The 25581-nt window shown below is 38.8% G+C and overlaps 3 protein-coding genes and 1 pseudogene across 4 annotated transcripts; 3 read left to right on the top strand and 1 right to left on the bottom strand.

Moving 5' to 3' along the window:
* Positions 1 to 2895, top strand: LOC143547616 (F-box/LRR-repeat protein At4g29420-like). Its single transcript, XM_077038998.1, has 2 exons — positions 1 to 385; positions 1907 to 2895. The coding sequence occupies exons 1-2, from the start codon at positions 1 to 3 to the stop codon at positions 2827 to 2829; spliced, it is 1308 nt and encodes a 435-aa protein (XP_076895113.1). The 3' UTR covers positions 2830 to 2895.
* A 7366-nt stretch (positions 2896 to 10261) lies between these two features.
* LOC143547614 (F-box/LRR-repeat protein At4g29420-like) lies at positions 10262 to 13153 on the top strand (annotated as a pseudogene).
* A 1409-nt stretch (positions 13154 to 14562) lies between these two features.
* LOC143547595 (phospholipase D alpha 1-like) lies at positions 14563 to 18152 on the bottom strand. 2 transcript variants are annotated; one of them, XM_077038982.1, is made up of 4 exons: positions 18058 to 18152; positions 17475 to 17543; positions 15540 to 17400; positions 14563 to 15135 (listed from the first exon to the last, which is right to left on the bottom strand). In XM_077038982.1, exons 1-4 carry the CDS (start codon positions 18148 to 18150, stop codon positions 14702 to 14704), a joined length of 2457 nt encoding a protein of 818 aa, XP_076895097.1. In that variant the 5' UTR covers positions 18151 to 18152; the 3' UTR covers positions 14563 to 14701. The 2 variants fall into 2 exon arrangements, with proteins under 2 accessions (XP_076895097.1, XP_076895098.1); XM_077038983.1 differs by having other exon boundaries at positions 17475 to 17568; positions 18080 to 18150.
* Positions 18153 to 23125: 4973 nt separating this feature from the next.
* Positions 23126 to 23865, top strand: LOC143547594 (ethylene-responsive transcription factor WIN1-like). Its single transcript, XM_077038981.1, has 2 exons — positions 23126 to 23281; positions 23366 to 23865. The coding sequence occupies exons 1-2, from the start codon at positions 23202 to 23204 to the stop codon at positions 23859 to 23861; spliced, it is 576 nt and encodes a 191-aa protein (XP_076895096.1). The 5' UTR covers positions 23126 to 23201; the 3' UTR covers positions 23862 to 23865.
* Positions 23866 to 25581: the final 1716 nt, after the last annotated feature.

The raw sequence follows: 25581 nt of genomic DNA, 5'->3' as shown, positions 1-25581 counted from the left end.
ATGGACACACTCTCCGACTCGCTGCTTCTGCAAATACTGAGTCGACTCGCCGACTCAGCGGACGTGGCTCGGTGCCGAGTGACTTCAAAGGCTTTCAATTCCGTGTTTCCAGGCCTTCGATCGATTAATATTCGATGCTCCGCTAGGGAATGGTTCAGGAAATCAGGGCCTAGGGTTTCAATGAAGCAGGTTTTCGTAGACCTAATTTCTAAATTAGAGACTGTTGAATCCGTGAGCATTGTCCTTGAGCATACGTTCTTTGTTGATGATGATGACTTAGACTTTGCAATGGCGTGGCTGCCTGTTGTTTCTCAATCCTTGAAATCGCTTACAGTTTCCGGTCTTCCTCGCGGTTCACATGTTCATTCTCTCGTTTTTTTCTACTGTAAGCTCATTTTCTCTTTATTTAATGGCATGCTCGTGTTCGTTCGTTTAACTTTAAACAATTGGTATGTTAGTTCGTTTAAAATAAGAACATGTTCATGTTCGTGTTCATATATGTTCGTTCATTTTAGAATCTAAGCTAACTGTTTCACAAACATAATTATAATTATCTATAATAAGTAAAGTTGAACTTTGGTGCCGCTTGGCCTCTATTGGGCCAAGTGGCGGTCCATCGTTAGCCATTTTCTTTGTTTTTTTAAGTTATGGTATTGTAACGAATGCGACTGATCGAAAGTCAATTTTATATTTTTGTTACTTTTTTTGTTTTAATATTCCGAATTCGTGTAGGCGCACCACCTCAACGCCCGGGACCGACAACGGTCATGTTTAACCAACGCTAGGGTTTTACTGACCAACGTCACCCCATTGGTCCATATCACTTTTTATATATTTTGATTTAGTTCCAGTATCATTTGGAATGTAACCGAACGAGTGTTTTATAGTTCCGGTACCGTAAACGAACATGAAGTAAGCCGGTTGAATTCCCATAGACTCACCGCATCAACAATTGGGACTGACAACGCTTGGATTTTACCAACGCTGCATATATTGTACCAAACATAACCGACACTGAGTACCGAATTCACGTCGACTCGCGTCTTAATGCTCGGGTTTTACCAATGCCCGGGCACCAAAAACCCGGTTTTTCCAGCTGAATAAATATGTTAATTTTTTTATAATACGTTATGCAAGTGCAACTATTTTTTTTTTGGGTTGGTTTATTTTGAACATGTTAATTTAACAAACTTTTTTTAGATTTAGTTCCGATACCGTAACGAATGTGGCTAATATCCACCAAATTTACGTTGACTCTCCGCTACCATGCCCGGATTTTACCGACTTATTTCTCTGCGCAACGCGTGGGTAATTAACTAGTTGTAAATATATGAAAAACCGTAAACGAACATATATGAGCACATTTAAGTGAACACAAAGGAACAACTATAAAACATTGAGTAATGATTCACCCAAAGTTCCATCCATAAATGAGCATAAATAAGCGAACATAAACAAAATTCCAGCCGAATGGTTCACGAACATAAATGAGCATGAACAAACGTAAACGAACATAGATGAGCACACTTAAATGAACACAAACGAACAAATATAAAACGTTAAGTATCCAAAGTTTCAATAAGAAATGAACATAAAGGAACACATATAAATTAACATAGACGAACATAAATGAACAAACACAATATGTGTTCATGTTCGTTCGTTTAATTAAATTAACACAAACATTTTGTTCGTGCCCATTCGTTTATTAAATGAATGAACTTCCCGCCAAACGGTTTACTGAACGCTCGGTTCGTTTATAGGCCTACTTGCATATTAATGTCAAGTGATAAAAAAATATCTAATATGTTGTAGATTGAATTTCTCATTATCATTCCTGATTATTTATTCTATCTGATCTACCATAAAACAGTGTTACCTTTTAAGTTCCATTTCTTTGATGCAGGTCAAAAACTTGTTAACTTAAAGCTGGTGCATGCAGATTTGTCTGTGAACAACTTGAATCCAATGCCAATGCTAACAAGTTTGACACTCGAATCTGTAGATTGGTTTGACCAACACCTAATAAAGTGGAACACCTGTTTTCCCAACCTTCAAGATCTTAAAATGGTAGATGTTGCAGGACTTACAGGTCCTGTGATCCACCTTCTCAACCTCCACACCTGCCATTTAAACGTAATTAGTTATCCACCCGCTTTGACTCTAATCGCCCCCAATCTCATTGCGCTCACAGTCCGATGTCAAACGCCCAATGCAGTTCATGTTGAAGCTCCCATGCTATCTAGCTTCCATCTTCACCTTATTGCAGCCGGCACATTCACAGCCAAAAAGTTTAATAATTTGAAAACGCTTTGGCTCGACTCTCGCTTACTTACCTCATTTCTTTCAGAATTCCCAATCATAAAAACAGTAGAAAATCTTACATTGGATTGTTCGGGATACCTGACAGAAGATGTCCTCCCGGATACAAAACTGAGCCTAGCGAAGGTGTTCATGGTTTTCCCAAACGTGACTTCTCTGTGTATTAATCCAGGTGCTTGGGTGGCCTTAGAAGCATACCGGGCAGGTTGGGATATTATGGACGGGGCAAAAGGGTTGAAAACATTACGTGCATATATGATGTTGGGCAAACCGTTGTTGACTTTCAAGTATGTTGCTTCTGTGCTGGAACAATGTGTTGATCTGTCAGAGGTCTCGATGCTCATCCATTGTGATGTTAGTGCTGCTAAGTCTAAAAGTTTCATGTCTGTGTGTAAGGCTCGTTGGCCCGGGTTGAAGTGGCGATGGGGAATATGGACTCATGAAGATCTCGAAGATTATTGGATATCATGGAGTGAAGATAATGAAGATTTTTGGTTAACCTACTGATGATATATCTAAGAAACGCGCTTGTGATGAGGTAAAGTCGATTGATCATATATCATATATCATTTAGTTTATGTTCTAGGCTCGTGTGTTTTTATGAGTTATTATGGATAGATGTAGAGAATAGGTCTAAATATTAGACTTCTGAGTCGTATTTTATTGCTACTATTATCGTAAACTTTCAAGTTTGAAAGTAGATCGTTTCAAAATGTCAATTTCATGCCAAAAAAATTTGGGTTGAGTTCGCAATATTTTTTTTTGTCTAAGTGATATATATATATATATATAATCATTGAACTTGTTACTGAAAACTCGTAGTACTCGCAACCAGTGGGTTGAGGTTGGGATATTTTTTGTTAGTTGTCCCGCCATTTGCTTTTCAGTTTGTTGATTGTGTTTTGGTTATTACTCATTTACTTGTGAGATGGTTGTTCATCGAATTGAAGATAAGGCTGTTGCTTAAATTAATTTAAGTTAATGAATTGAATAATATAAAATTTCAATGTCGAAAGAGACAATAATAGTAGGAGACCTAAAAATTTACGTACAATATTGAAACAAAAACATATACCAACTGCAATACTTGTTGAAAATGGGTCAGGTCGGGTCGAGGCTCCAAAGGATATTTGTGATGTTAGAACTACATTGGTACATGTTTCCAGTGATTTGACTTCTTTTGTTAGGTTCTTATATGGAGATAGATTGGACATTACGGTTTTGCCCCCAAGGTCATCTGGACCTTTGGTCCCGCGAGGCGAGCTGGGGCGCCTATGAACTTTACCAGTGGATGTTCGTTTTGAAACGAGTGAAGCTTCTTCTTCGAAGTCAGTTTCATTATTATTGTAGAACTTATCAAGGGGTGCAAATTGTGATCTAGTGTTGATGCTTCATTGTTGAATCTGTATAAACAATTTGGGATTTAATAAAATGGTTTCGATATTTTGTGTATAAATCCATGGTTGCTGACAACTGTGCATTTGACAATGAGTAAATGAAAGTCGCAGACTTTTCTCTTTTGGTAAGTTCCTGCTTCAAAATGTTGAAGAAATTTGAAAATATGCAATCCCTATTAAGAAGGCATGGTGATTATATATTATTATTGTTTTATTTTTCAAGTTTTTTGGACTGCGTGTGACGAGTCTCCATGTAGAAGCCAAGCGAACCCTAAGAAACCGAGCATCCACTTCTGCGTGTCTGAAGAGGTAGGTCCCAGCAGAGCCGAGTTGGACCCGCAAGACTCACCTTGAAGAGGGACGTCTGCGCAGAGACCAACTGGTTCCGCAGGACCCACCATGCTCAGAGAGATGAAGACCTTACGCGCAGTACGCCAGCTGTTCCCGCAGGAAAAGCCTCCCAGTGGTGAAGTACCCCGCCTGTTCCCGCAGCTGCGGATACAAGCCATGAGGGAAGGCTACCCGCACTAATAGTAAGGTTACACGCACAAGGCACTAACTCTTAATAATTCAGTAATGTCACCTGAAGAAGGAATGAGCAAGGCGGGAATACTCCTGCCCAAATGAGCCAGTCCGCTTCTGGAAGATCTTTTGTACTATACCTGCCAAGGTATGGACAAAATAGACAAGATCTGACCAAAGCAGCCCATGAACCAATCACAGGGTGACAGCTCACCGACAACAGTACGAGGAGGAGCAAGCTCCAGTACAAAATGTCACTATCAGCCGCTGCCTACCCACCAACCCTCATCGTAGCACGTACATAGCCTGTAGTTGGTGGAAAAGGAATAGTACACAGCCGGTCATGTCACTATCAGCCGCTGCCTACCCACCAACCACCAGCATGGCACTTACGTAGCCCACAGTTGGTGGAAAAGGAATATTATACAGCTGGCTGTACCTGCTTGGAAACCTACCTTCGGCTATAAATACTCCAACAGCTTGGAACGGTATCATTATCTGGTATTATCACATATCATTATCTTATCTTCTCTAGCTATTTCTCTTAATATACACTTATATTCAGAGCAATCTAGTCTGATTCTCACGCCGGAGGGTGGTCACAAGGAGGTACCCCCCCTTCTCAGTGACGAGCTCACGGTGTCTGTTTTGCAGGTCATCAGAAGAATAACCATCTTTGCCGGACCTAACCCTCGTGGGAAACATCTACTTAGCCCTAAGATTATCCGTAATCTGCCGGGGTCACTTAGTGTTTCTTCATTGGCGCCATCCGTGCATAAAAGCTAGAACTAATTCTTTTTCAGTTTTTTCAAAACCTCTGGAAAGATGGTTAAGGTTACTCCGATGCCAAGGCCAACGAGTGACCAAGAAACTCCGGTAACCACAACCCCAGCTACTGGGGGGAACACCGGCGAGTACACAATTTTTACGAACACTACCCCGGTTACCCTAGCCTGGGCAAGTGCAGTAAACAATCCTTCACTGGGATTCACCGATACCCAGTTGGAGAGACAACAGACGAGGCTCCCCCGCCAAACACTTGATCAAGTTAAAGCGTGGGCGGAAGCACGTCAGAAGGAATTCCAAGCTGAGTTGGATGAACGCTTACGTTCACTCCAACAGGCTGACGAATTCGGAAGCACTCGATAACAGCTCAACATGAGCAATGAGTGCGAATACTTGGACGATGATTGAGAGGAGTCCGACAGTGACGCAAACCCTCGTCATAGGGCGAAAGGGAAGCGCAAGGAAACGGACTTCCAACCGAGAAGGAATTTTGGAGAAACCTTCAAACCAAGGAACGCGGGGGAAACCCACGTGACTTCTCCAAAACCTTTAGACCAACTGTTGCAAATGCGGGGAACGTCCAAGTTTGCAAGGGACATTGCGGAAGCAATCGCCCCGAAGAGTGCCAAACAGATGTCCAACATCGGCACTTATGATGGTATATCCGACCCAGACGATCACTTGAACAGATTCATAGCGGGGCAACCGTCAGCAACTGGACGGAACCCACGTGGTGTTATATGTTCCAGATGACGCTGGTTGGAGCGGCCAGGGCGTGGTTTGATCGTTTACCGGTCCACCACATCTATGATTGGGCGGACTTCCAACACAAGTTCAGCCAGCACTTCAGTCAACAGAGGAAATATACTGAAGAGCAGTGGACGATCCTCAACTGCGTTAGAGAGGAGGATGAATCTTTACTAGACTTCATCACTCGCTTCAACTCGAAGAAGTTAAGTCTGGGCACCATAAGCGAAGATCTTGTTCGCGCCGCTTTCATCCAGGGCGCCGAATACCCAGAGCTTATCCGCACGTTGACGGGTAAAGACGGCATGCCATCCACATGGGATGCCATCATGACGGCGGCCAAGCGCTTTGCCGAAACGGAGAAGCAACTGGGTAGGGATCTTCCCCATAGTACAAACCTCTACACGCAGAGGACTAGAGAAAACAACGTCCGGACCGCCCGGCAAAACAAAAAGAGGAAGCTAGGTATTTGGCAGTCAAGGGTAAACTTTGACACCTCATCCAGCTCTCGCCCTCTAGTAGGCGAAAGGGATAACACGCACCCATCAAGCCGAAACCCCCGGTGGACTCCACTCATCAAAAGCGTAACGGAGATATTTGCCACCGAAAAACTCCCATGGCCAAAAGCTCCAATGGTCCGACAGCGACATAACGCGGATCAGAGCAAATCCTGTGACTTCCACGGGACAAAGGGTCACACCACTGAGGAGTGTGCATCCTTGAAGGATATTGTTGAAACATTCGTCAAGGATGGAAAACTTACACACCTTGTGGCATCAATCAAGAATGGAGGGAGGAATGATAACCGATACAAAAGCAACGGACGAAAGCCCGTTGACATCAGCATCCACATGGTTCATAGTAACGTCAGAGGAAGAAAAAGAAGAATGACAGAACCATGCGCGTGGAAGGAAGCTGAGGTGCGCTTCCCGCGAGTGCCAGGAGGACCCAGCAAAGAAGGCCCTATCGTCATCAAAAGCCAGCTGGGGCACTACATCACTTCCCGCACTCTTGCTGACAACGGCGCCTCGTCAACGGTTATGTACAGGCAGGTCTTCGACAAGCTAGACGACGAAGACAAGGAACGCCTGGAAACGGTCTACGCCTCGATGGAAGGGTTTGATGGCAGCACAAACACCCCCCTTGGTATCCTATCTTTCCCCGTCATTCTCACGGACGGGAAACACTCCCGAACAGAAGATGTGGACTTTGTCGTAATGAGGAAGCCACACCACACATACGACATTCTCTTCGGGAGAGACGGGATGACAAGATTCAATGCCGTGGTATCTTCAGTCCACGGCATGATGGGATGGCCAACAGCTGAGGGTGTAGCGATGATCACTGGTATTCCCCAGGTATGCATCGCATCTGTCTCATCTAAACCCAAACCAAAGATGGCTAAACCAACCATCACCGAACCAGAAGAATGGGCCTTCAATGGCAAATACCCTGATCAGGCTGTTACCATTGGCCCAACAATCACTGATCCTACGCGCACCTTACTCAAACGCTTACTACAGAAAAACGCTGACATCTTCGCGTGGACACCAGCTGACATGACTGGTGTACCTCGAAGTAAGGCAGAGCATAAACTCAAGTGTGACCCGGCTTTTACGCCAGTCGTACAAAAGCGCAGAGTAATGGGGGCGGAACAAGCTAACTCGTGTAGAACCCAAGTCAAGGAACTCCTTGACGCGGGCATCGTACTCGTTAGCAGATATCAAACATGGGTTGCAAATCCCGTCATGGTACCGAAATCTAACAAACAATGGCGCATGTGCATAGATTTTAAAGACTTTAACAAAGCATGCCCCAAAGATTGTTACCCGTTACCAGAAATTGACCTTAAGGTAGATTCGTTAGCACCGTTTCGCCTTAAATGCTTCCTTGATGCGTATAAGGGGTACCATCAAATCCACATGGCTGTTGAAGATCAGGACAAAACCGAATTTCGGACGCCCGATGGCACTTTTTGTTATCAAATGATGCCATTCGGACTTAAGAATGCCGGGTCCACATACCAACGCCTGATGGAAAAAGAGTTTCATGCCCAAATTGGGAGGAACTTGGAAGTCTACATGGATGACTTGGTCATCAAAAGCCATGAGCCAGAAGCGATGTTGAAAGACATCGAAGAAACTTTCAACACGCTCAGAAAGATAAACATGAAGCTCAATCCGAGCAAGTGTTCCTTTGGGATGGAAGAAGGGAAGTTCTTAGGAGTCATTGTTACTAAAGATGGCTTCAGAGCGAACCCTGAAAAGGTCGAAGCCATTATCAAAATGGAATCACCTACTACCATCAAGCAAGCTTAGACACTGAATGGACGACTAGTCGCACTTAAACGCTTTGTGGCAAACCATGCGGATAGGTCGTTCCCATTCGTGTCAACATTGAGAAACTGTTTAAAGAAAACGCACTTCCGCTGGACACCAGAAGCGGAAGCAGCTTTTCAGGAAATTCGGTCACGCTTGATCGAACTCCCAACGCTCACAGCACCAGAAGCGGGGGAGGAATTAATCCTATACCTCTCCGCCACAGATAGAGCAACCGGGACCGTCCTGCTAGTTGAGCGAAAAGGAATCCAGATGCCAATCTACTATGTTAGCCGTCTCCTAACAGACGTCGAAACCCGGTATTCTACCCTGGAAAAATTAGTCTTAGCACTTGTACAGGCTTCACGCAGGCTAAGACGATATTTCCAAGGTCACCAAATCACCATTCTCACCAACTTCAAACTTGCAAACGTTTTAGGCAAACCCGACCTGTCAGGACGCCTAGCCAAATGGGCAATAGAATTGGGAGAATACGCGATAAAGTACAAGCCAAGGCCAGCCATAAAAGGCCAGGTCTTGGCCGACTTTATTGCCGAAGTCCCCGCCTCGCGGGAGAAAGAGTGCCAGGACGAGGCTCAACCCTCTCCAGCACAGGACATCGATGATGTCTGGCGACTCTACACTGATGGAGCAGCCAGCAACGACGGTTCAGGCGCAGGGTTGAAACTAATCAACCCAGCAGGCCAAGAATACACTTACGCTATTCGACTGAATTTTCCAAGTACGAATAACGAAGCGGAGTATGAAGCATTCTTGGCCGGGCTGAGAATTGCGCGTAAGATGGGAGTGAAAAACTTGGAAGCCCACGTGGATTCCATGTTAGTAGCCAACCAAATAAGCGGGACGTACACGGCCGTGAACGACACAATGGCCCTGTACCTCGCACAAGCAAAAACCCTTATGCGCGATTTTAACGATTGTAAAGTCATACAAGTCAAGCGTAGCGAAAACAAATCTGCGGATGCGTTAAGCAAGCTTGCATCATTAGCCTTCACTCACTTAGGAAAGGACATCCGCATTGAACTACTTGGAGCACCATCAGTCCCGCACAAGGAAATCTGTGTCATCCAAACCGGAACAGAAACGTGGATGACACCAATAATAAATTACCTGGCGGCGGGTATACTACTAGAGTCAAAAACACAGGCAAGAAAAATACGCTGTAAAGCACTGAACTATCAACTCATCGATGACATCCTTTACAGACGTAATTTTCTTGGCCCACTTCTAAGATGCGTAGACAACCAAGATGCTGGCTACCTCCTGAGGAAAGTGCACGAAGGCATCTGTGGAGTACACGCAGGTCCACGCGCTGTTGTAGCTAAGCTAAACAACGCGGGATACTTTTGGCCGGGGATGCATACGGATGCGCTGGCATACATCAGAAAGTGTAGGTCTTGCCAACTCTACGCACCCAACACGCATCGCCCGAAGAATGAACTTGTTCCAGTCACCTCTTCATGGCCATTTCAGAAGTGGGCCATCGATGGGACAGACACATTTCCCACAGCAGCAGGGAACGTTCAGTTTCTAGTGGTAGCCATCGACTACTTCACCAAGTGGATAGAAGCAAAACCCTTAGCCCAAACAACCGCAAAACATATCAAAAAAATTATTTGGGAATTTATTATTTGTCGTTTTGGACTTCCACAGAATTTGGTGAGCGATAACGGCACCAACTTTGCTGACAAGAAGCTACAAAAGTGGCTGGAAGAACTTCAAATCACCCACACCTTTACCTCAGTGGCGCACCCGCAGGGTAATGGTGAGGAGGAAAGAGCAAATAAGAGCATCGTCGACGGCATAAAGAAAAGACTATTGGAACACAGATCCGGCTGGGTGGACGAAGTTCCACACGTCCTTTGGGCAAATAGAACGCTGAAAAAGGCAAGTACGGGAGAACTCACTATGACCGAACTCATAATGACCTGACACCCAAACCAACCCAATCCATCATTATTTGAAACTCCCTGAACCCAGGGAGTCTCGTATGTTTGGTTTATACATACAAACTAGTTCGTAAACTTTGAATATAAACTTATCGCAGTGGAAAATAACCATTACAAATTGTCTTAAATATCAAAACACCTGTCAAACTGTTTAACATAACATAACATAACTCATTCTAATGGATGCTAGTCTTCAAGCATGGATAGCCCACCGTCTTCAAGCAATCCTTATTCCTTTCGTATTGAACCTGCTAACCTAATGTGCATACAAAAGTCAGCTACTTGTTAAGTGAGTTTTTGCTTAATTAACTGACAGTTATTATAAACATGTAATAACATTTGATGCGCAGAAGCACAAGCATAAACATAACTAAACATGCATAAAGCATAACAATCTAATCTGACTAACCTTCCAAAACGGAACATATGTAATCGTAATTATTGACATACGTCGCAAATGCGCTACTCGTTAAAGATGCACAAACTGGTTTAAAACTCAAAATCGATTTGGTTTGGTTAACAAAAGTCAAAATCGATTTATGATCGTTTCTGCTCGGGTTGAAACCTGATCAATTTCGGTTCGGGTTTTGACCCCTTTTGGTTCGGTTAACCGGTTTTGGTGGAAAAAATTACAAACTGGTTCCGAAGTTGCAGTTTCATCGGTTCAAAACCTGTTTTCGCTTAAATCAGTTTTAAATCGCCATTTTCGTCTAACCGACCAAAAGCTTAAAAGAGGTATAAATAATACCGAGTCATAACAACATTTGTTATTGGTTCCTGCTTCCCGCAATCAAAGTGGACACTCTCTCCGAGTCTCTTCTTCTGCACATCCTGAGTCGACTCGACGACTCAGCGGACGTGGCTCGGTGCCGAGTGGCTTCAAAGGCTTTCAATTCCGTGTTTCCAGGCCTTCGATCGATTAACATTCGATGCTCAGAGGATGAATGGTTCAAGAACTCAGAGTCTAGGGTTTCAATGAAGCAGGTTTTCGTAGACCTAATTTCTAAATTGGAGACTGTTGAATCGGTGAGCATCGTCCTTGAGGATACGTTCTTTGTTGATGAAGATGACTTTGAATTTGCAATGGCGTGGCTGCCTGCTGTTTCTCAATCCTTGAAATCGCTTACGGTTTCCGGTCTTCCTCGCCACTCGCATGTTTTTTCTCTCGTTTTTTTCTATTGTAAGCTCTCGGTTTTTAATTGGTTATGTGCCTAGTTTTAACGAGCACGAACACTTAATCCGACAAATATTTATGTTATTTTTTGTTCATTTGAAATATAAACAAACAGTTCATGGACATAATTGAACAAATATAAACGACGAACAAATATAAAACACATTAAGTGGAATAAACGAACTTAAATGAACTAACATAAACGAGCATAAATGATCGAGAACTTTTTGTTTGTTTCTTTAATTAAATGAACGCGAACTTTTGTTTGTGTTCGCTCGTTTATTAAGTAAAAAATGAATATAAACGAACTTTCCGCCGAACGGTTCACGAATATAAATGAACAAAAGTAAGTGAACACAAACAAACAAATATAAAACATTAAGTGTCCAAAGTTTCATAAAAAATGAACATAAACGAACATAAATGAACGAGCACGACATGTGTTCATGCTCGTTTGTTTAATTAAATGAACACAAAGATTTTGTTCGTGTTTGTTCGTTTATTAAATGAACGAACTTCGCGCCGAACGGTTTACTTAACACGAACTTTTTGTTCTTGTTCGCTCGTTTATTAAATAAACGAGCTTCCCGCTGAACGGTTCACGAACATAAATGAGCATATATGAACAAACGTAAACGAACATAGATGAGCACACTTAAATGAACACATACAAACAAATATAAAACATTAAATATCCGAAGTTTCAATAAAAAATGAGCATAAACGAACACAGATAAATTAACATAAAGGAACCAAAGCAAAATGTGTTCGTGTTTGTTCGTTTAATTTAATGAACACAAACATTTTGTTCATGTCCGTTCGTTGATTAAATGAACGAACATAAACGAACTTCCCGCTGAATGGTTTTCTGAACGTTCAGTTTGTCTACCGGCCTACTTATTCCATCTGATCTACAATAAAACAGTGTTACCGTTTAAGTTCCATTTCTAGCAGGGCCTGGTTTTCTGCTTAATAGTTAATTCTTTGATGCGAGCAGGTCCAAAGCTTGTTAACTTAAAGCTGACGCATGCAAAGCTCTCTGTTAACAACTTGATTCCAATGCCAATGCTAACAAGTTTGACACTTGAATCTGTAGATTGGTTTGACCAACACCTAATGAAGTGGAACCACTGTTTTCCCAACCTTCAAGATCTTAAAATGGTAGATGTTGCAGGACTTACAGGTCCTGTGATCCACCTTCTCAACCTCCACACCTGTCATTTAAACGTAATTAGTCATCCACCCGATTTGACTCTAATCGCCCCCAATCTCATCAAACTCAAAGTCCAGTGTGAAATGCCCACTGCAGTTCATGTTGAAGCTCCACTGTTATCTGACTTTATGCTTCACCTTATTGAAGCCGGCATGTTCACATTCAAAAAGTTAAATAATTTGAAAACCCTTTGGCTCGACTCTCGCTTACTTACCTCCTTTCTTAAAGAATTTCCAATCATAAAAACAGTAGAAAATCTCACAATAGATATATCGGGAGTCTTCAACAGGTGCCGACCCGGATCCAAACCTGAGCCTAGCAAAGGTGTTCACGGTTTTCCCAAACGTGACTTCTCTGTGTATTAATCCAGGTGCTTGGGTGGACTTAGAAGCTTACCGGGCAGGTTGGGATATTTTGGACAGGGCAAAAGCGTTGAAAACATTACGCGCATATCTGATGTTGGGCAAACCGTTGTTAACTTTCAAGTATGTTGCTAGTTTGTTGGAGCAATGTGTTGGCTTGTCCGAGGTCTCGATGCTCATCCATTGTGATGTTAGTGTTGCTAAGTCTAAAAGTTTCATGTTAAGTGCAAAAATCGTTGGCCTGGGTTGAAGTGGCGATGGGGAATATGGACTCATGAGGATCTCGAAGATTATTGGATATCATGGAGTGAAGATAATGAAGATTTTTGGTTAACCTACTGATGGCATATCTAAGAAACGCTCTTGTGATGAGGTAAGGTCAATTGATCGTATATCATATATCATATATATCATTTAGTTTATGTTCTAGGCTCATGTGTTTTTATGAATTATAACGGATTGATGTAGAGAATAGCTCTAAATATTAGACTTTTCGTATTGTGTTGCCAGTATTATCGTGTTTAAACTTTCAAGTTTGAAAGTGGATCTTTTGAAAATGTGGACTTTTAAATGCCATGCCAATATATGTTACTGGAAAACTCATAGTACTCGCAACCAATGGGATGGTGTTGGGATATTTGTTGCTGGTTGACCCGCCATTTGCTTTTCAGTTTATTGATTGTGTTCGGGTTATTACTTGTAAGACGGTTTGCTGTTCATCGAATTGAAGATAAGACTGTTTCTAGCATATCTAAGAAATAGGGAATGGGTATATAATGATTATATTTCTAAAAAACTTGTACTTTATGTAATATAAACATATTTCAATGCTTTTAAATTGAAGTATCAAGCTATTGATACTTGCATTTTTATTTTTGAAAAAAGATAAATATATTTCACAAATAGTAATTTGAACTTTTGGAATGCGGTTTTGTTTGGTAAAGCTTGAATTAATTTAAGTTAATGAATTTAATAACATAAAATTTTAATGTCTGAAAAAAAAACAATTATAGTAGGAGACATAAAAAGTTGCGTATAGTATTGAAACAAAAACGTATACTAACTGCAATACTTGCTTTATACGGGTCGGGTCGGGTCAAGGCTCCGAAGGATATTTGTGATGTTATAACTACTAGTTTCCAGTGCTTGATGGTTTTCGTTAGGTTGTCATGTGGAGATAGATTGGAAATTATGGTTTTACTCACAGGCTCATCCGGACCTTTGAGCCCGCCAGTCCCTGAACGAGCTGGGGCCGCATGAACTTTACCGGTGGATGTTCGCTTTGAAACCGGTGAAACTTGTTCTTCAAAGTCAGTTTCATTATTCTTGAAGAACTTATTAGTTATTAAGGGGCGCAAATTTTGATCTAGTTTTGAAAGATTTTTGTACCAAAGATTTTTGTTGTCCAAACGGCCTGCTCTCGATTTGAAAAACTTTGTTTAGATGTCGGGTCAACGTTTAGGAGACTTCCTTTGATTGCAATCTTTGTGTAGGGTACTTAACACCACCCATGTTTTGAAAGGAAGAACCAGATTCTAGCGAATCAGTCAAACTCGATTCTGAATTTTGAAGTTGACGTTTTTAACTCGTTAAAAGTTAACTTTGTTGTCTCGGTCTCAGTAACAGAATCTTGATCATCTGTGTGGTCAAACTTCATCGAATGGTCAACAGATTTTAACAAACCAGCCTTCTGCAGAGTTTCAAAACTAATGAGGTTATCTGCTGGTAAGTTTATGTATATATCGTGCGCGTATAAATGTATAATCCACGCAATTCAACAGCTTTAAAATAAAATAACAAGTTTGTAATAATAACCAATGATAGTAATAATAACAATAATTGGTATCTTAGATCAAATAATTTCCAAATAATAAATTACAATGAATGATTTCAAGTGGTAAGAATATGAGGCAAATGCACTGATCTTGTCCCCAGAACACACGCTTTGGTGTCCGGGAAGAACTCAAATCCTGGCAATGCCATAACGTCTCCATCGTGAGAAATAGCCACTGGATACCGGAGCAAATGACCGGGAAGATGATCAAATGTTGGGCTCGAATAGAAATTCCAGTTCTCGTCCGCAATGGCATTTACCCTCTGAATGCACTCTAGGCTTTCAGGATGACGAAGGGTGTCGTCTATTACTAAGTTAAGATGTTCTATCCACAAAGCTAACCGGAACCCACAAATGGTACCTCGAGGCGGCCTTTGAGTCGATATGTGGTTTGGTTGGTACCCACCGATGGCGATTTCTGTGTCCCTGGCCCCGTCCATTGATCGTTGGTTGATATTAGCTGATCCGACAATTATGTACTCATCATCAACTGCAAGATTGTGTTGGAAAAGAATGTTAGGAAAATGGATTTATGCAATGAACTTAATGCTCAATGAACTGTTTATGAATCTTTGGCGAAAGGTTCATTTATGTTCGTTCATTCGACACACGAACGAATATAAAATTAAATTTGCTTGTTTTAGTTAAACGAACGAAGATGAACGAACGCATCCGCTTACGCTTGCTTGTTTAAGTTCAATTAAAAAAAGAAAATTGTTCAGCCCAATGAGTAAAGCCCAATCTCAATGACAATTTGAGTCGGTTTTAGCTAGGGATGAGCAAATTCGGTATTGGTATGGATTCGTACCAGTACTGAACCGGTATTTCCGAAAGTTTTGAGTTTTCTTAACAAACAAACATGAATAAAAGAACCTGTCCATTTTAAGTACTTACCGATCATCATTTTTGCGTGAACGTAAATCATGAACCGTCGTGATTCTTGTGCTCTACCATAATCCGAATCCGGTTCGGGCTTCTCCTGCGGCTCATACTCACCGGGCTTTTTAACTTCTCGGTTACCAAGGCAAAAGAATGCCAAGTAATCCCTAGGATCTGCTTCAAGCCCTTTAGCCCGAATTTCGGATGCAACATCTTTATACATCATCTCCATTGTTCTTCTCTGCCAATCTAAAATCGCCTGAACGGACCCGCTTTCCGGGATCCCTTCGGGCCACATCGGGATAACAATGTATACCGAGAACCTTTCGTTCGCTTTGATTTTATTCACAATTTTAAGCGAAAGTTCTTTCGGTATGAGGTTTAAAGCCCCAATATCCTCGATTTTGAATTCGTTAGTTGTTTTCCAATCGTATGAGCTCCCTATAAAGTATTGGTTTTCGATGTAGATGAAGTTTTTCGCGCGGCGAATGGCGTTAATATACGCATCTTGAATGCTACGATCAATCACATTGTTTTTTCCCGTTACAAGGCCCGACATAGACGCTTCCTCGGGCTTTACTGGAAAGCCCGACACCGCCCCACCATCGATTGACCGGAACAATTGGACATTCCACGTGTTCTCATCATTCGATGTACGGACTGGGGTGGGGTCAGTTATGAATTTATCAAGCTCGGGAAGCGTGTAAATAAATCGGGTCCCGACTTGTTTGGCCCACCGCTGCTCAAAATTGTATAATACGTCCCACGCGATTGGCCCTTCGAGTCGACAATGTATATCGTGCCACGGCTCTCTGGGCCCACCGCGTGTGATCGTGGCCCCAGTGAAGTTCGGTTGGTGAAAGTCGTCATGATGAACGTCTTTTAACGTCCGAAACAAAGAATGTTTATGCGTATCGTACCGACCGTCACAAAGATCAATCCCGCCAACAAACCCTACAACCCGTCGCATACCCGATGAGTCTCCCGTGTCGCTATCCACCACAATCGTCTTCTGATGATGCGTAAACATCGTCGCGACTTGAACCCCTTGCACATAACTATTTTTATCATCGGGTTCACGCGGGCACAACACGCAATGTACCTTCGTGTCACGAAAATAATCTCCGGTTTCTTGATCGTGGGTCGCCATTAACCCGTCTTTCTTTAACGCCTCGACCGAAGTTCTATCGTCCCAAACGAGCATTAACACGTTCACACCTTCATCGGCTTTTCTTTTCAATAACTCGCCCAATGTCACGTCTCCACCCGGTTTTGGCCTCCTAGGGTCGCGTATCAACACGATCTTAGTATAAACGGACCATCCCGCTATATAAATCAAATGTTTCGCGTCACTAATCGCGTCGAAAATATCCTCCCAACATCCTTGGGGCTTATATAACCCCTCATAGGACACGTAAGTAGTAATATAATCATCAGCAATATGTGCATCAGGGTACAATGTTACTTCACAACCTATCCTTTGTCTAAAAAAGGTATAGGGTATACCTCCAAATGTAGGACTTTTAATACCTTGTGACCAATGACTATCTCTTACAACACTAACATATTCAAATGTCACATGAATTCTTGATCCTCCTTGAATTGGTTTATGATCTTCATCTAATATTTCAACCCATCGGTTGACTTTGTTCCCGTTGATGACCTCCTCAACGGGGAGGTAAGCTCGACCGATGAGAATCGCACCCATGGGGTTGTCGTCTTTGACGGTGAATATAATGTTTGATACATTATGTGCACAATATATGTGAAATGACTCGTTCCAACGAGGGTTGGTCGGCTCATTTTCGATCAGTCTTGTCCGTGCAACCCTCGCCTTTTCCAAGTCGACGGTTGCGTAGATTTTCGAGCCGATGACCTGGTAAATTTTTATAAAAATTTATGTATGATTAATGTGGTTTGTGTTTGAGTTTTGAGTGTTGAATGATTTACCTCAGGGCTACAAAGTATCATTCTCTTCACTTGTGATAAAAACTTTTTCCCTTTGCCTTGACTTGTTGGCTCCATGGTAGAAATTATAAAGAAAACATAAATAAAACACATAAAAGAAGATATTACATTCTTGTAATAAATGTGTTACATAATCTTTTATTAATGTATTAAAAGGAAACATTTGGTTCTTAGGGAAAAAAAAAGGGCAAAAACACCATAATCTACTTTTTTCATTATAATTAATAATTAATGTTCAAGAAAATAGACCCAAAATAGTTAAATCTGTCTTATTAATCACACATTATCACTCATATGTTCAACTAATTTATTGAATTTTTTAATATACTTTATGAGACATCAATTAGAAAATAAAAATAAATAAATATTTGAATTATAGTTTTTCTTATTAAAAAAAATACATAAACGTAATAACATGCTAAAATTTTCATGCATACAATTACGGAAAAGATGATCCATAAGTGTGAAACTATAAATCTTATGACGTGTAAAACTGTAAAAGTGCGCTAATTATCGGTCATAAAGGTTTGTAACTTTTATAATGAATTACGAGACTAAAATGTACCTTAAAACAAGCTTTACAATCCCATCCGTTATGTAACCTATCGACCTCAAAAATGGTGGCATGGATCGTTCCATGGAGTAAATGTGGCGCCATAGTAATAAACCGAAAGCCTTAGAGTTAAAATGAGATGATAATATTATTCGTAATGGTGAAATGTATATTTATTGTTGATGGTAACAAGGGATTCTATCATTAAGCAAGAAAGAGATATCTTTTAGTGCAAGTGTTTCATTACTTAAAACCATACAAAGCTTCATGCATGGATGTACTTGCATGTAAGTTTCTATCTTTACAAACATATATCTTCATACATACACTTGCACTTTCAAATATTGCATCTATGATCCTCTATCTATATATACATAGCATACCTGCACTATTGGTTTTATATTCAACATGGCAACGCATAGTGATGAATTAGTGGGTACGTAGTCCGTGGATTGCAGCAGGTTTGTAAGAGTTAATCTAATCCAACTTGATTTAAACACTTACTATATTTGGGTATTATTATTATTTAAATAATAATAATAATAATTAGTGATTACATTGAATAATGTAGTGAATTAATTAATGTACATTATTAAATAATGATGTATACAAGTTATTTGTGGTTACACAAGATAATTTTAGCCTTTAAAAATTATTAGTAGTTAAAATGAATCTTCGAGTGTTGTTATGTATAAATAAAAAGTTGTAAAACTTTTAAAATATAAAAAAAAGCTTTTAACATGTCATTCTCAAAATGCATTATACTATAGTATGTATACATAAAAAAAATATGACGGAATTATACAAATAAGGATAGAAATGAATATGCAATATAAAACGCTAAATAAATGGGAAAAAAAACATAACATATTTACAGTTTACACCCATCGTTGAATGGCTATTATTAGATACCGTAGATTATTCATTTTCTGTTAGAAAACGGTACTTCTCGTAACAACTACGCACTTTCTTATTTGCTGGCAGTATTAAAGCGCCAGGTTGAGCCAAGCTTGAGCGTGACAATATATTCGAGCTCGATTCGCTTAATTTATCAAAGGTGGAGATCGAGCTCGGCTTGGTTCAAGTCTATTTATCACAAATTCGAAGGACCAAGATTGGCTTGACTTGATCTGAATTGCTGAAAAGCTTATATGAGCCGAAGCTCAACTCGAGGTCGGCTATCGGGATAATTCAATATAAACACTTTATCAATAAAGTAAATGGATGATGACCTTTCCTTTTTAATTACAATTGTCTATGTAACCCACACATGCTTTAGTACTTGTACTAGTTACAGCTATAATGATAATGATTGACGTCAATGATTGTATCGTTGCATGCAGCATACGAACCATAAAAACCTACTGCAAAAAATCCCCCCCATAGTGCTAAATAATGTAAATAAGAAGCATAACATTTCTCTATCATTATTTAGAGTAGAGTCAAGTAATTTTACAAAAAAGGCAAAAATGAGAATAATGAGAAGGATTTGTAGCTACACAAAAAAATCTTTTAATAAAATAAGAAATTAATAAAAAAATCATAACATAAAATTTAATAAAAAAACAAAAAAAGTAAACACAAAAATATTTCCGCCGTTTTTCTCGTTCTTAAAAAAAACACAATGTTGAAGGAAAAAGATATATTATTGTGTCTTTTTGTTTATTATTATGTTTTTTGTTTATTTTCGTTATTAATTGTGCCTTTTTTTTTCTTTGTGTCTTTTTTCTTGATATCGTGTAATATTACTCAACATTGTGTTATATTTTGTTCGGCATTGTGTTATATTTTACGATATATTATGTCTTTTTTTAGTTATAATTGTGTCTTTTATTCATTTTCGTCATTGTGTCTTTTTTCCGCAATATGTCATTTCGGCGTTTTTTTTTTGAACGGGAATGGCGGGGAGAAACATTTTAGTTTTTTAAATTTTTTTGTTTTCTATTTATATTTTGAGTTATGATTTTTTTATTATTATTATTTGAATTTTTTTAGAGGTTTTTTGTGTGATCACAAATTCTTCTCGCACTTCTCGTTTTTGTATTTCTTTGTATTTTAAGTTTTCCCTCATCATTTAACCGAAAAATAAAATCCCCCCTTAGATATTTACTTTTCTTTATTTTTATTTTTTATTTTTACTTTTGATTGGTCCATGTCAATCTACTTCCTCACTAGAAATGGTCCATGCGTATCCCACTAGAAATTCTACAAAAATTAAGTTTCTATTTTTATTTTTTCATATTCCGGTGAAGGTGAAAAGAACTTAACAATCGATGCGTTTAACACGTTTTTTTTTTCTTCGGAGGGTTGATACAGGAACTTCTATCGACTATTAGAAGTCTTGATTAAAAGTTAATAGTCATGATATTTGGGTAAAAGTTACTAATTGGATTCATGGTTAAAATGGGGGGTTGGAGGCACGTAATTGGGAGCGTAGTGGTAAACCGTGTGGAATAGAATTGCTTCCTCTATCTTGAAACTGCATTATAACGGAAGCATTCTAGACTTCTAGTTAAACTTTAAAGAAAAAGACTGCTAATGACTACCAGTGAAAATAGGGATGGTGTCTTTACGGCAAATTACATGATGAAGTATTTGGATGATATTTGTTTCATAGATCAGTGCCTAAAGGGACACATTTGATGTTTACGCCGAACAAAAAGGGATGGAATTGTTTTAGCATCAAAAGAAAAAAAAGGTGAGGCGGCCTATAGTGGTGCCCGTACCTTTCCATATCGCATGGTCTTAGAGGCTCATTTTTATTTGTAAATCGCATTCATAATGTTTAATGTCTTTTAAGAACATAAATCGCAAAGTCATATATTGATTAGAATAATAAGGGCACATAAATGGTCTATGGGTCATTTATTCATGGTGGTTACGAAGTCGAATAAATACCTAAATAGTCCGCTTTAAGTAGGTGAAAAATTTATTGCAATTGCTTTTAAAACCCACACATTTCCCCTTGTTATTTTTCAATTTTTATTTAAATTGTACAGCCTTTTTGGGTGAGGGGTAATGGGGGAGACCAGAGCAATTATAGGTGTTTATTGCTATTATTGTGTACTGATAATGTTGAATTATTTTTTTTTAACGATGACTTTCTCAATTAAGCGGTATCGAGATCGTTTTCACGGCCCCACCATCACTTAGGCCAGACTATGTTGATATAATCGGGACCCATGCTGGCATCCAAGTGGCTTGGCTTCCCGGTAAAACCCAGTTGGCTCACCCCGCCCAAAGGCTCGACAGGTTTTAATGCTCTGGGAAAATCCGGTCGGCATCAAGGATCGAACCCAGGACACCCGGGTCTCCCATCACTTGCCTGGCCAACTGAGCTAGCCTAGCTGGTTATGAAGAGCAACAAAATTAACTCATTTTTACAAAGAAAAATCAAGTGAATAATCCAAATTAAAAATTGTTTTTGGTTTATTGTTCTTATATATGTTTAATGCAAATATGCAATCACAATAAAGACAAGATATAAATATAATAAACAACTATCATCAACCTTAGCTTATCCAATATTCACAAGGCTTGTATCTATCCGCGACTATGTGACCTCCTTTGGTGTTTTTTAACCACGTTTATACTTAAGTGAGTATTCTTGAGACGAGATGCTAATCGTTTATACTAATTTAACGCTCTCCAGGTCTAACTCACCTAAGAACACCATCAAAAATAAAACTCACCATTATGGAAAACCCCCTGAGTTAGGTTTAAACTTGAGACCATTGAACCTTTGGCGTTAATTCCAAAAGTTCATTTCCATTCCCCTACAGTTGAATCTCCACGTCGTAGGCGTATAACGATGCCGGATTCCCTCGTAAGAGATCGCCCATGGCGAACTAGGGTTTTTACTTTTGAATTTTCCATTTATTGTAATTATATTTTTGTAATTTTTTTTTTATAAATATTCATTGAGTTTACTTTTCCTACGGGAGTGTTATAATATAATCTTGTGAATCACAAGTGTACATCAGAACTACTTTAAACGGCTAATTGTGACATTAACATTTATAGAACTGTACTTGTTTTGAGCTTTTTATAAAAGTAGATTACAAAGATTCATTTCAACATTACCTTAAATAATGAAGATAATAAAGTAAGCAAATTAAGTTGCATGCAGTAACTTGAAAAGTAGTGTAATAATTTAAGAAATATGGAGATGATAAATTTCTAAGCATTAATTTATTTCATTTGCAAAACCAAAAACGGTGTTCTCTTGCTAACTAACACTTAACTTATTTTTGGTTTTCCACAAAATATTTAGCACATAAAATCCATTGACCACTGAGTTTAAATTTGACAATACAACTCATGCTCTAGTTGGTGTACCCTTAGTGAGTGACAAATACACATAATTGTGAAATATTTTCTTATAATTAATTTGTGCCTCGTGTTCTACTAATTATATTTTAGATGGTATTCTTGTAATATATATATATATATATATTATTAATAATTTGTCTCAAAAAAGACATCATTATTAATTATATAAAAAGAAAATCTTTTATCTTTATATGTATAATACTAGGTTTGAAGGTTGTGTATTACAAGAGTTAAATAGATATAATATTATATTAAATATTAAAAAATCAAAAATTAAACTTATTTATTGGGTGAATATATAGAAACGAGAAAAATAAAAAAATGTAATAAAGATTTATTTATAAAGAAAGAAATACAAAAAACAAACGTTTTTACTAAATGTTGTATACGCAAAAGAAAAGACAAAAACCCATGACCTATTAATTAGTCTGGTGGTATAGTGTCATATGTGACAAATCTGGGCTTGTAAGTTCAAATTCTTATAAACGCAAAACAATTGTGTAATTTGAGGTGTTAAAGAAATCGTTGTTAAGAAACGAAAAAGTAAACAAAGGGTCACAACATCATAACAAGAACAAGTGATTCTTTCTCATTTGTATATTTGTGATACATAAAATACATATATAGATCCGAGGTTAGTGTGAAAAAAGGTAAGACTCTATACTTTTTATTATTAAACCACCAACTGTTTCATAGATATAAATACTGCACATTTATTTTCTCTCTCTCTCCTTATACTGCTACCACACTTTGATCTTGTACTTCATAATAATCTTCTCCTCCTATAAATCATTGGGACAGTGAAGACACAACACTTATTAATCATGGTACAATCAAAGAAGTTCAGAGGTGTCAGGCAAAGGCAATGGGGTTCCTGGGTATCTGAGATCCGACACCCACTCTTGTAACTTCACTTCATCTTATTATTATTATTATTATTATTATTATTATAAATGTACAAGTTTTAATATTACATGTTTTACACTAGGAAAAGAAGAATTTGGCTTGGAACATTTGAGACAGCAGAAGCAGCAGCAAGAGCCTATGATCAAGCAGCCATTTTGATGAACGGTCAAACCGCGAAAACTAATTTCCCGGTGACTAACAAAAGCCACCCTTCGTCGTCCCACGCTGAGATTCCAGCAGCTACACTTGCCGCCAAGCTACGTAAATGTTGTAAAGATCCATCGCCTTCGTTAACATGTTTACGACTTGATAGTGATAACTCTCATTTTGGAGTGTGGCAAAAACGACCGGGAAAAGGGTCCGGGTCTGGTTGGGTGATGAAGGTGGAGCTTGGAGGGAAGAGGAAAGCGGGAACTAGGACCGTCTCTGAGATTTCAGATGCCCCAGCAGCGGTTAAAGAGGGCGGTTTGGGCAATGATCAAGAAATAGATGAAGAAAACAAGATGGTGATGCAAATGATTGAAGAGTTGCTTAATTGGAATTCAACTCCACCTTCACTTTGTATAGTCAACAGTTAGTTAACACATGGTTTATATATATTATTATGATTATATCCCTCTCAAAACATGTCATTTTATGAATTTAGCAACTTTTTTTTTTCATGCCAATAAGAGGGTTAATCATATGTTTATTTTAAGTCCAAATAAAGTTGATTAGTGGAGACATATGAAAGACAGGGATAGGGATAGTGATGTTGAAATGTATCTTGTAAAAAGATGTGATTTTCTTTCACAAAATAAGGCTATAAGCTTTTATCATAAAGTATAAAAGGCTACCTTAATTGTTACCGTATTATATATTTTGACTTGTCAAATGTTTAATTTTGCAAATTTGATGGGTTTCATGTGAGTTAAGTTTTGCTTTCATGTGAGTTAAGTTTTGTTTTAGTAAAGTGGCTTGACTTAAATTGCAACTTTATTTATTTTTATTTTTTTACATATGAGATATTGTGGTACATAATTTTGCCATTTCAATCTAGCTCTTACAAAGATATGTTAACTCAAAAGGGTATTAAAAAAAGAGAGTTGTACTTGATATCATAAAACTCTTGAAGCTTTTATCATAAAGTATAAAAGGCTATGTTAATTGCTACCATGCATATTACATAATTTGACTAGTCAAATGTTTCATTTTGCAAACACAGGTGAAATTCAATGGTTTGGTTTTCATGTGAGTTTAGATCTCTATTTGTCCAGGTAGTTTTACTTAAGTTTGTCTTTTTTAATTCAAATTCTTTTTTTCTTTTTCCTCTGAGACAATGTGCCAATGTGGTTTCCTGTGAGACGATGTCATTTCAGTACAACCGAATGGCATCGTTAGAAACATCTGTCGCACATCGTAAGGCGTTAAAGTTGCTTCAAGGTTTTATTCTTTTTAATATGGTTTTTTTTATACTTATATTTACCAGCGTTTCAATATGAATTTTTTTTCTAAGAAACTAGAACTAATGTACAAGTCTACAAAATTTACAGTCACGATTTTTAACACCCTGATGGTCGGTATAATGGTTTGTGGGAACTGGAGTTTAATTGTTAGCGGCCAAATGATTGACATTACCTACTCATGGACCTTAAACGACAATGATGGAATAAAATATTCTTAGTCGGGGATGCGTAGATTGTGATGTTCAACTCACGCTTTCCAATAAACTCATGTTAACCCAACAAATCGAAATTATTAATTCCGATGGTCGGGGTCAGTGTCTCCCTTGATCCTCTTGCTTAGTCAATTTTCCTATCACTTGCATTATCGTATTTCATTATCCAATCTTTAATACCTTGGATTATATCCATATGCTATGAGGCTATGAACCGACTTGGGTGATGATGTCAGTATAACTATATAAGTCATGATTTAACGTCATATTATGCTTCACCTCATTCTAGAAAAAGATATGTTATGCTAATAGTATGTTTACCGTAATATTTGATGTGTAGAAGTAAAAGTATAGTAAGGATAGTAATTATGTTAAAATGATAAACTATTAAAACATATCGAGTAATAACTAAACTAAAACCACTATGGAAACAAATGCATTTTATTGTTCAATTAGTGTCTTTAAAATAGGGTACCCAAAATGGTCCATAATTTCAAGTGGAGTGATTGGTGCATTAAGATTGTAGGTCATGTCAAATTCAATTAGTAAATGATAGTGAGACACGCCTTCTATTTCATACCTTTGTGGTTTCCTTGCTTTAGTATAATTGTCATTTATTTATAAAAAAGTCTTCGTGTAGA

Source organism: Bidens hawaiensis, unplaced genomic scaffold, assembly GCF_021521415.1.
Source record: "Bidens hawaiensis isolate Kalapana, Puna unplaced genomic scaffold, B.hawaiensis_p1.1 tig00014763_1, whole genome shotgun sequence".
Lineage (NCBI taxonomy): Eukaryota > Viridiplantae > Streptophyta > Magnoliopsida > Asterales > Asteraceae > Bidens > Bidens hawaiensis.
The sequence above is the reverse complement of the archived record's forward strand: the minus strand, read 5'-3'. Positions and strand labels throughout refer to the sequence as shown.

Excerpts from the sequence above, each read along its gene's own strand:
- LOC143547595 (XM_077038983.1), bottom strand. The coding sequence starts at position 18,150 with ATGGCGCCACATTTACTCCATGGAACGATCCATGCCACCATTTTTGAG. Across the intron at positions 17,401-17,474 it reads TGATACTTTGTAGCCCTGAG|GTCATCGGCTCGAAAATCTA; the intron begins GTAAATCATTCA and ends AAAATTTACCAG. Across the intron at positions 15,136-15,539 it reads TCACGCAAAAATGATGATCG|TTGATGATGAGTACATAATT; the intron begins GTAAGTACTTAA and ends ACAATCTTGCAG.
- LOC143547616 (XM_077038998.1), top strand. The coding sequence starts at position 1 with ATGGACACACTCTCCGACTCGCTGCTTCTGCAAATACTGAGTCGACTC. Across the intron at positions 386-1,906 it reads TTCTCTCGTTTTTTTCTACT|GTCAAAAACTTGTTAACTTA; the intron begins GTAAGCTCATTT and ends TCTTTGATGCAG.
- LOC143547594 (XM_077038981.1), top strand. The coding sequence starts at position 23,202 with ATGGTACAATCAAAGAAGTTCAGAGGTGTCAGGCAAAGGCAATGGGGT. Across the intron at positions 23,282-23,365 it reads GAGATCCGACACCCACTCTT|GAAAAGAAGAATTTGGCTTG; the intron begins GTAACTTCACTT and ends GTTTTACACTAG.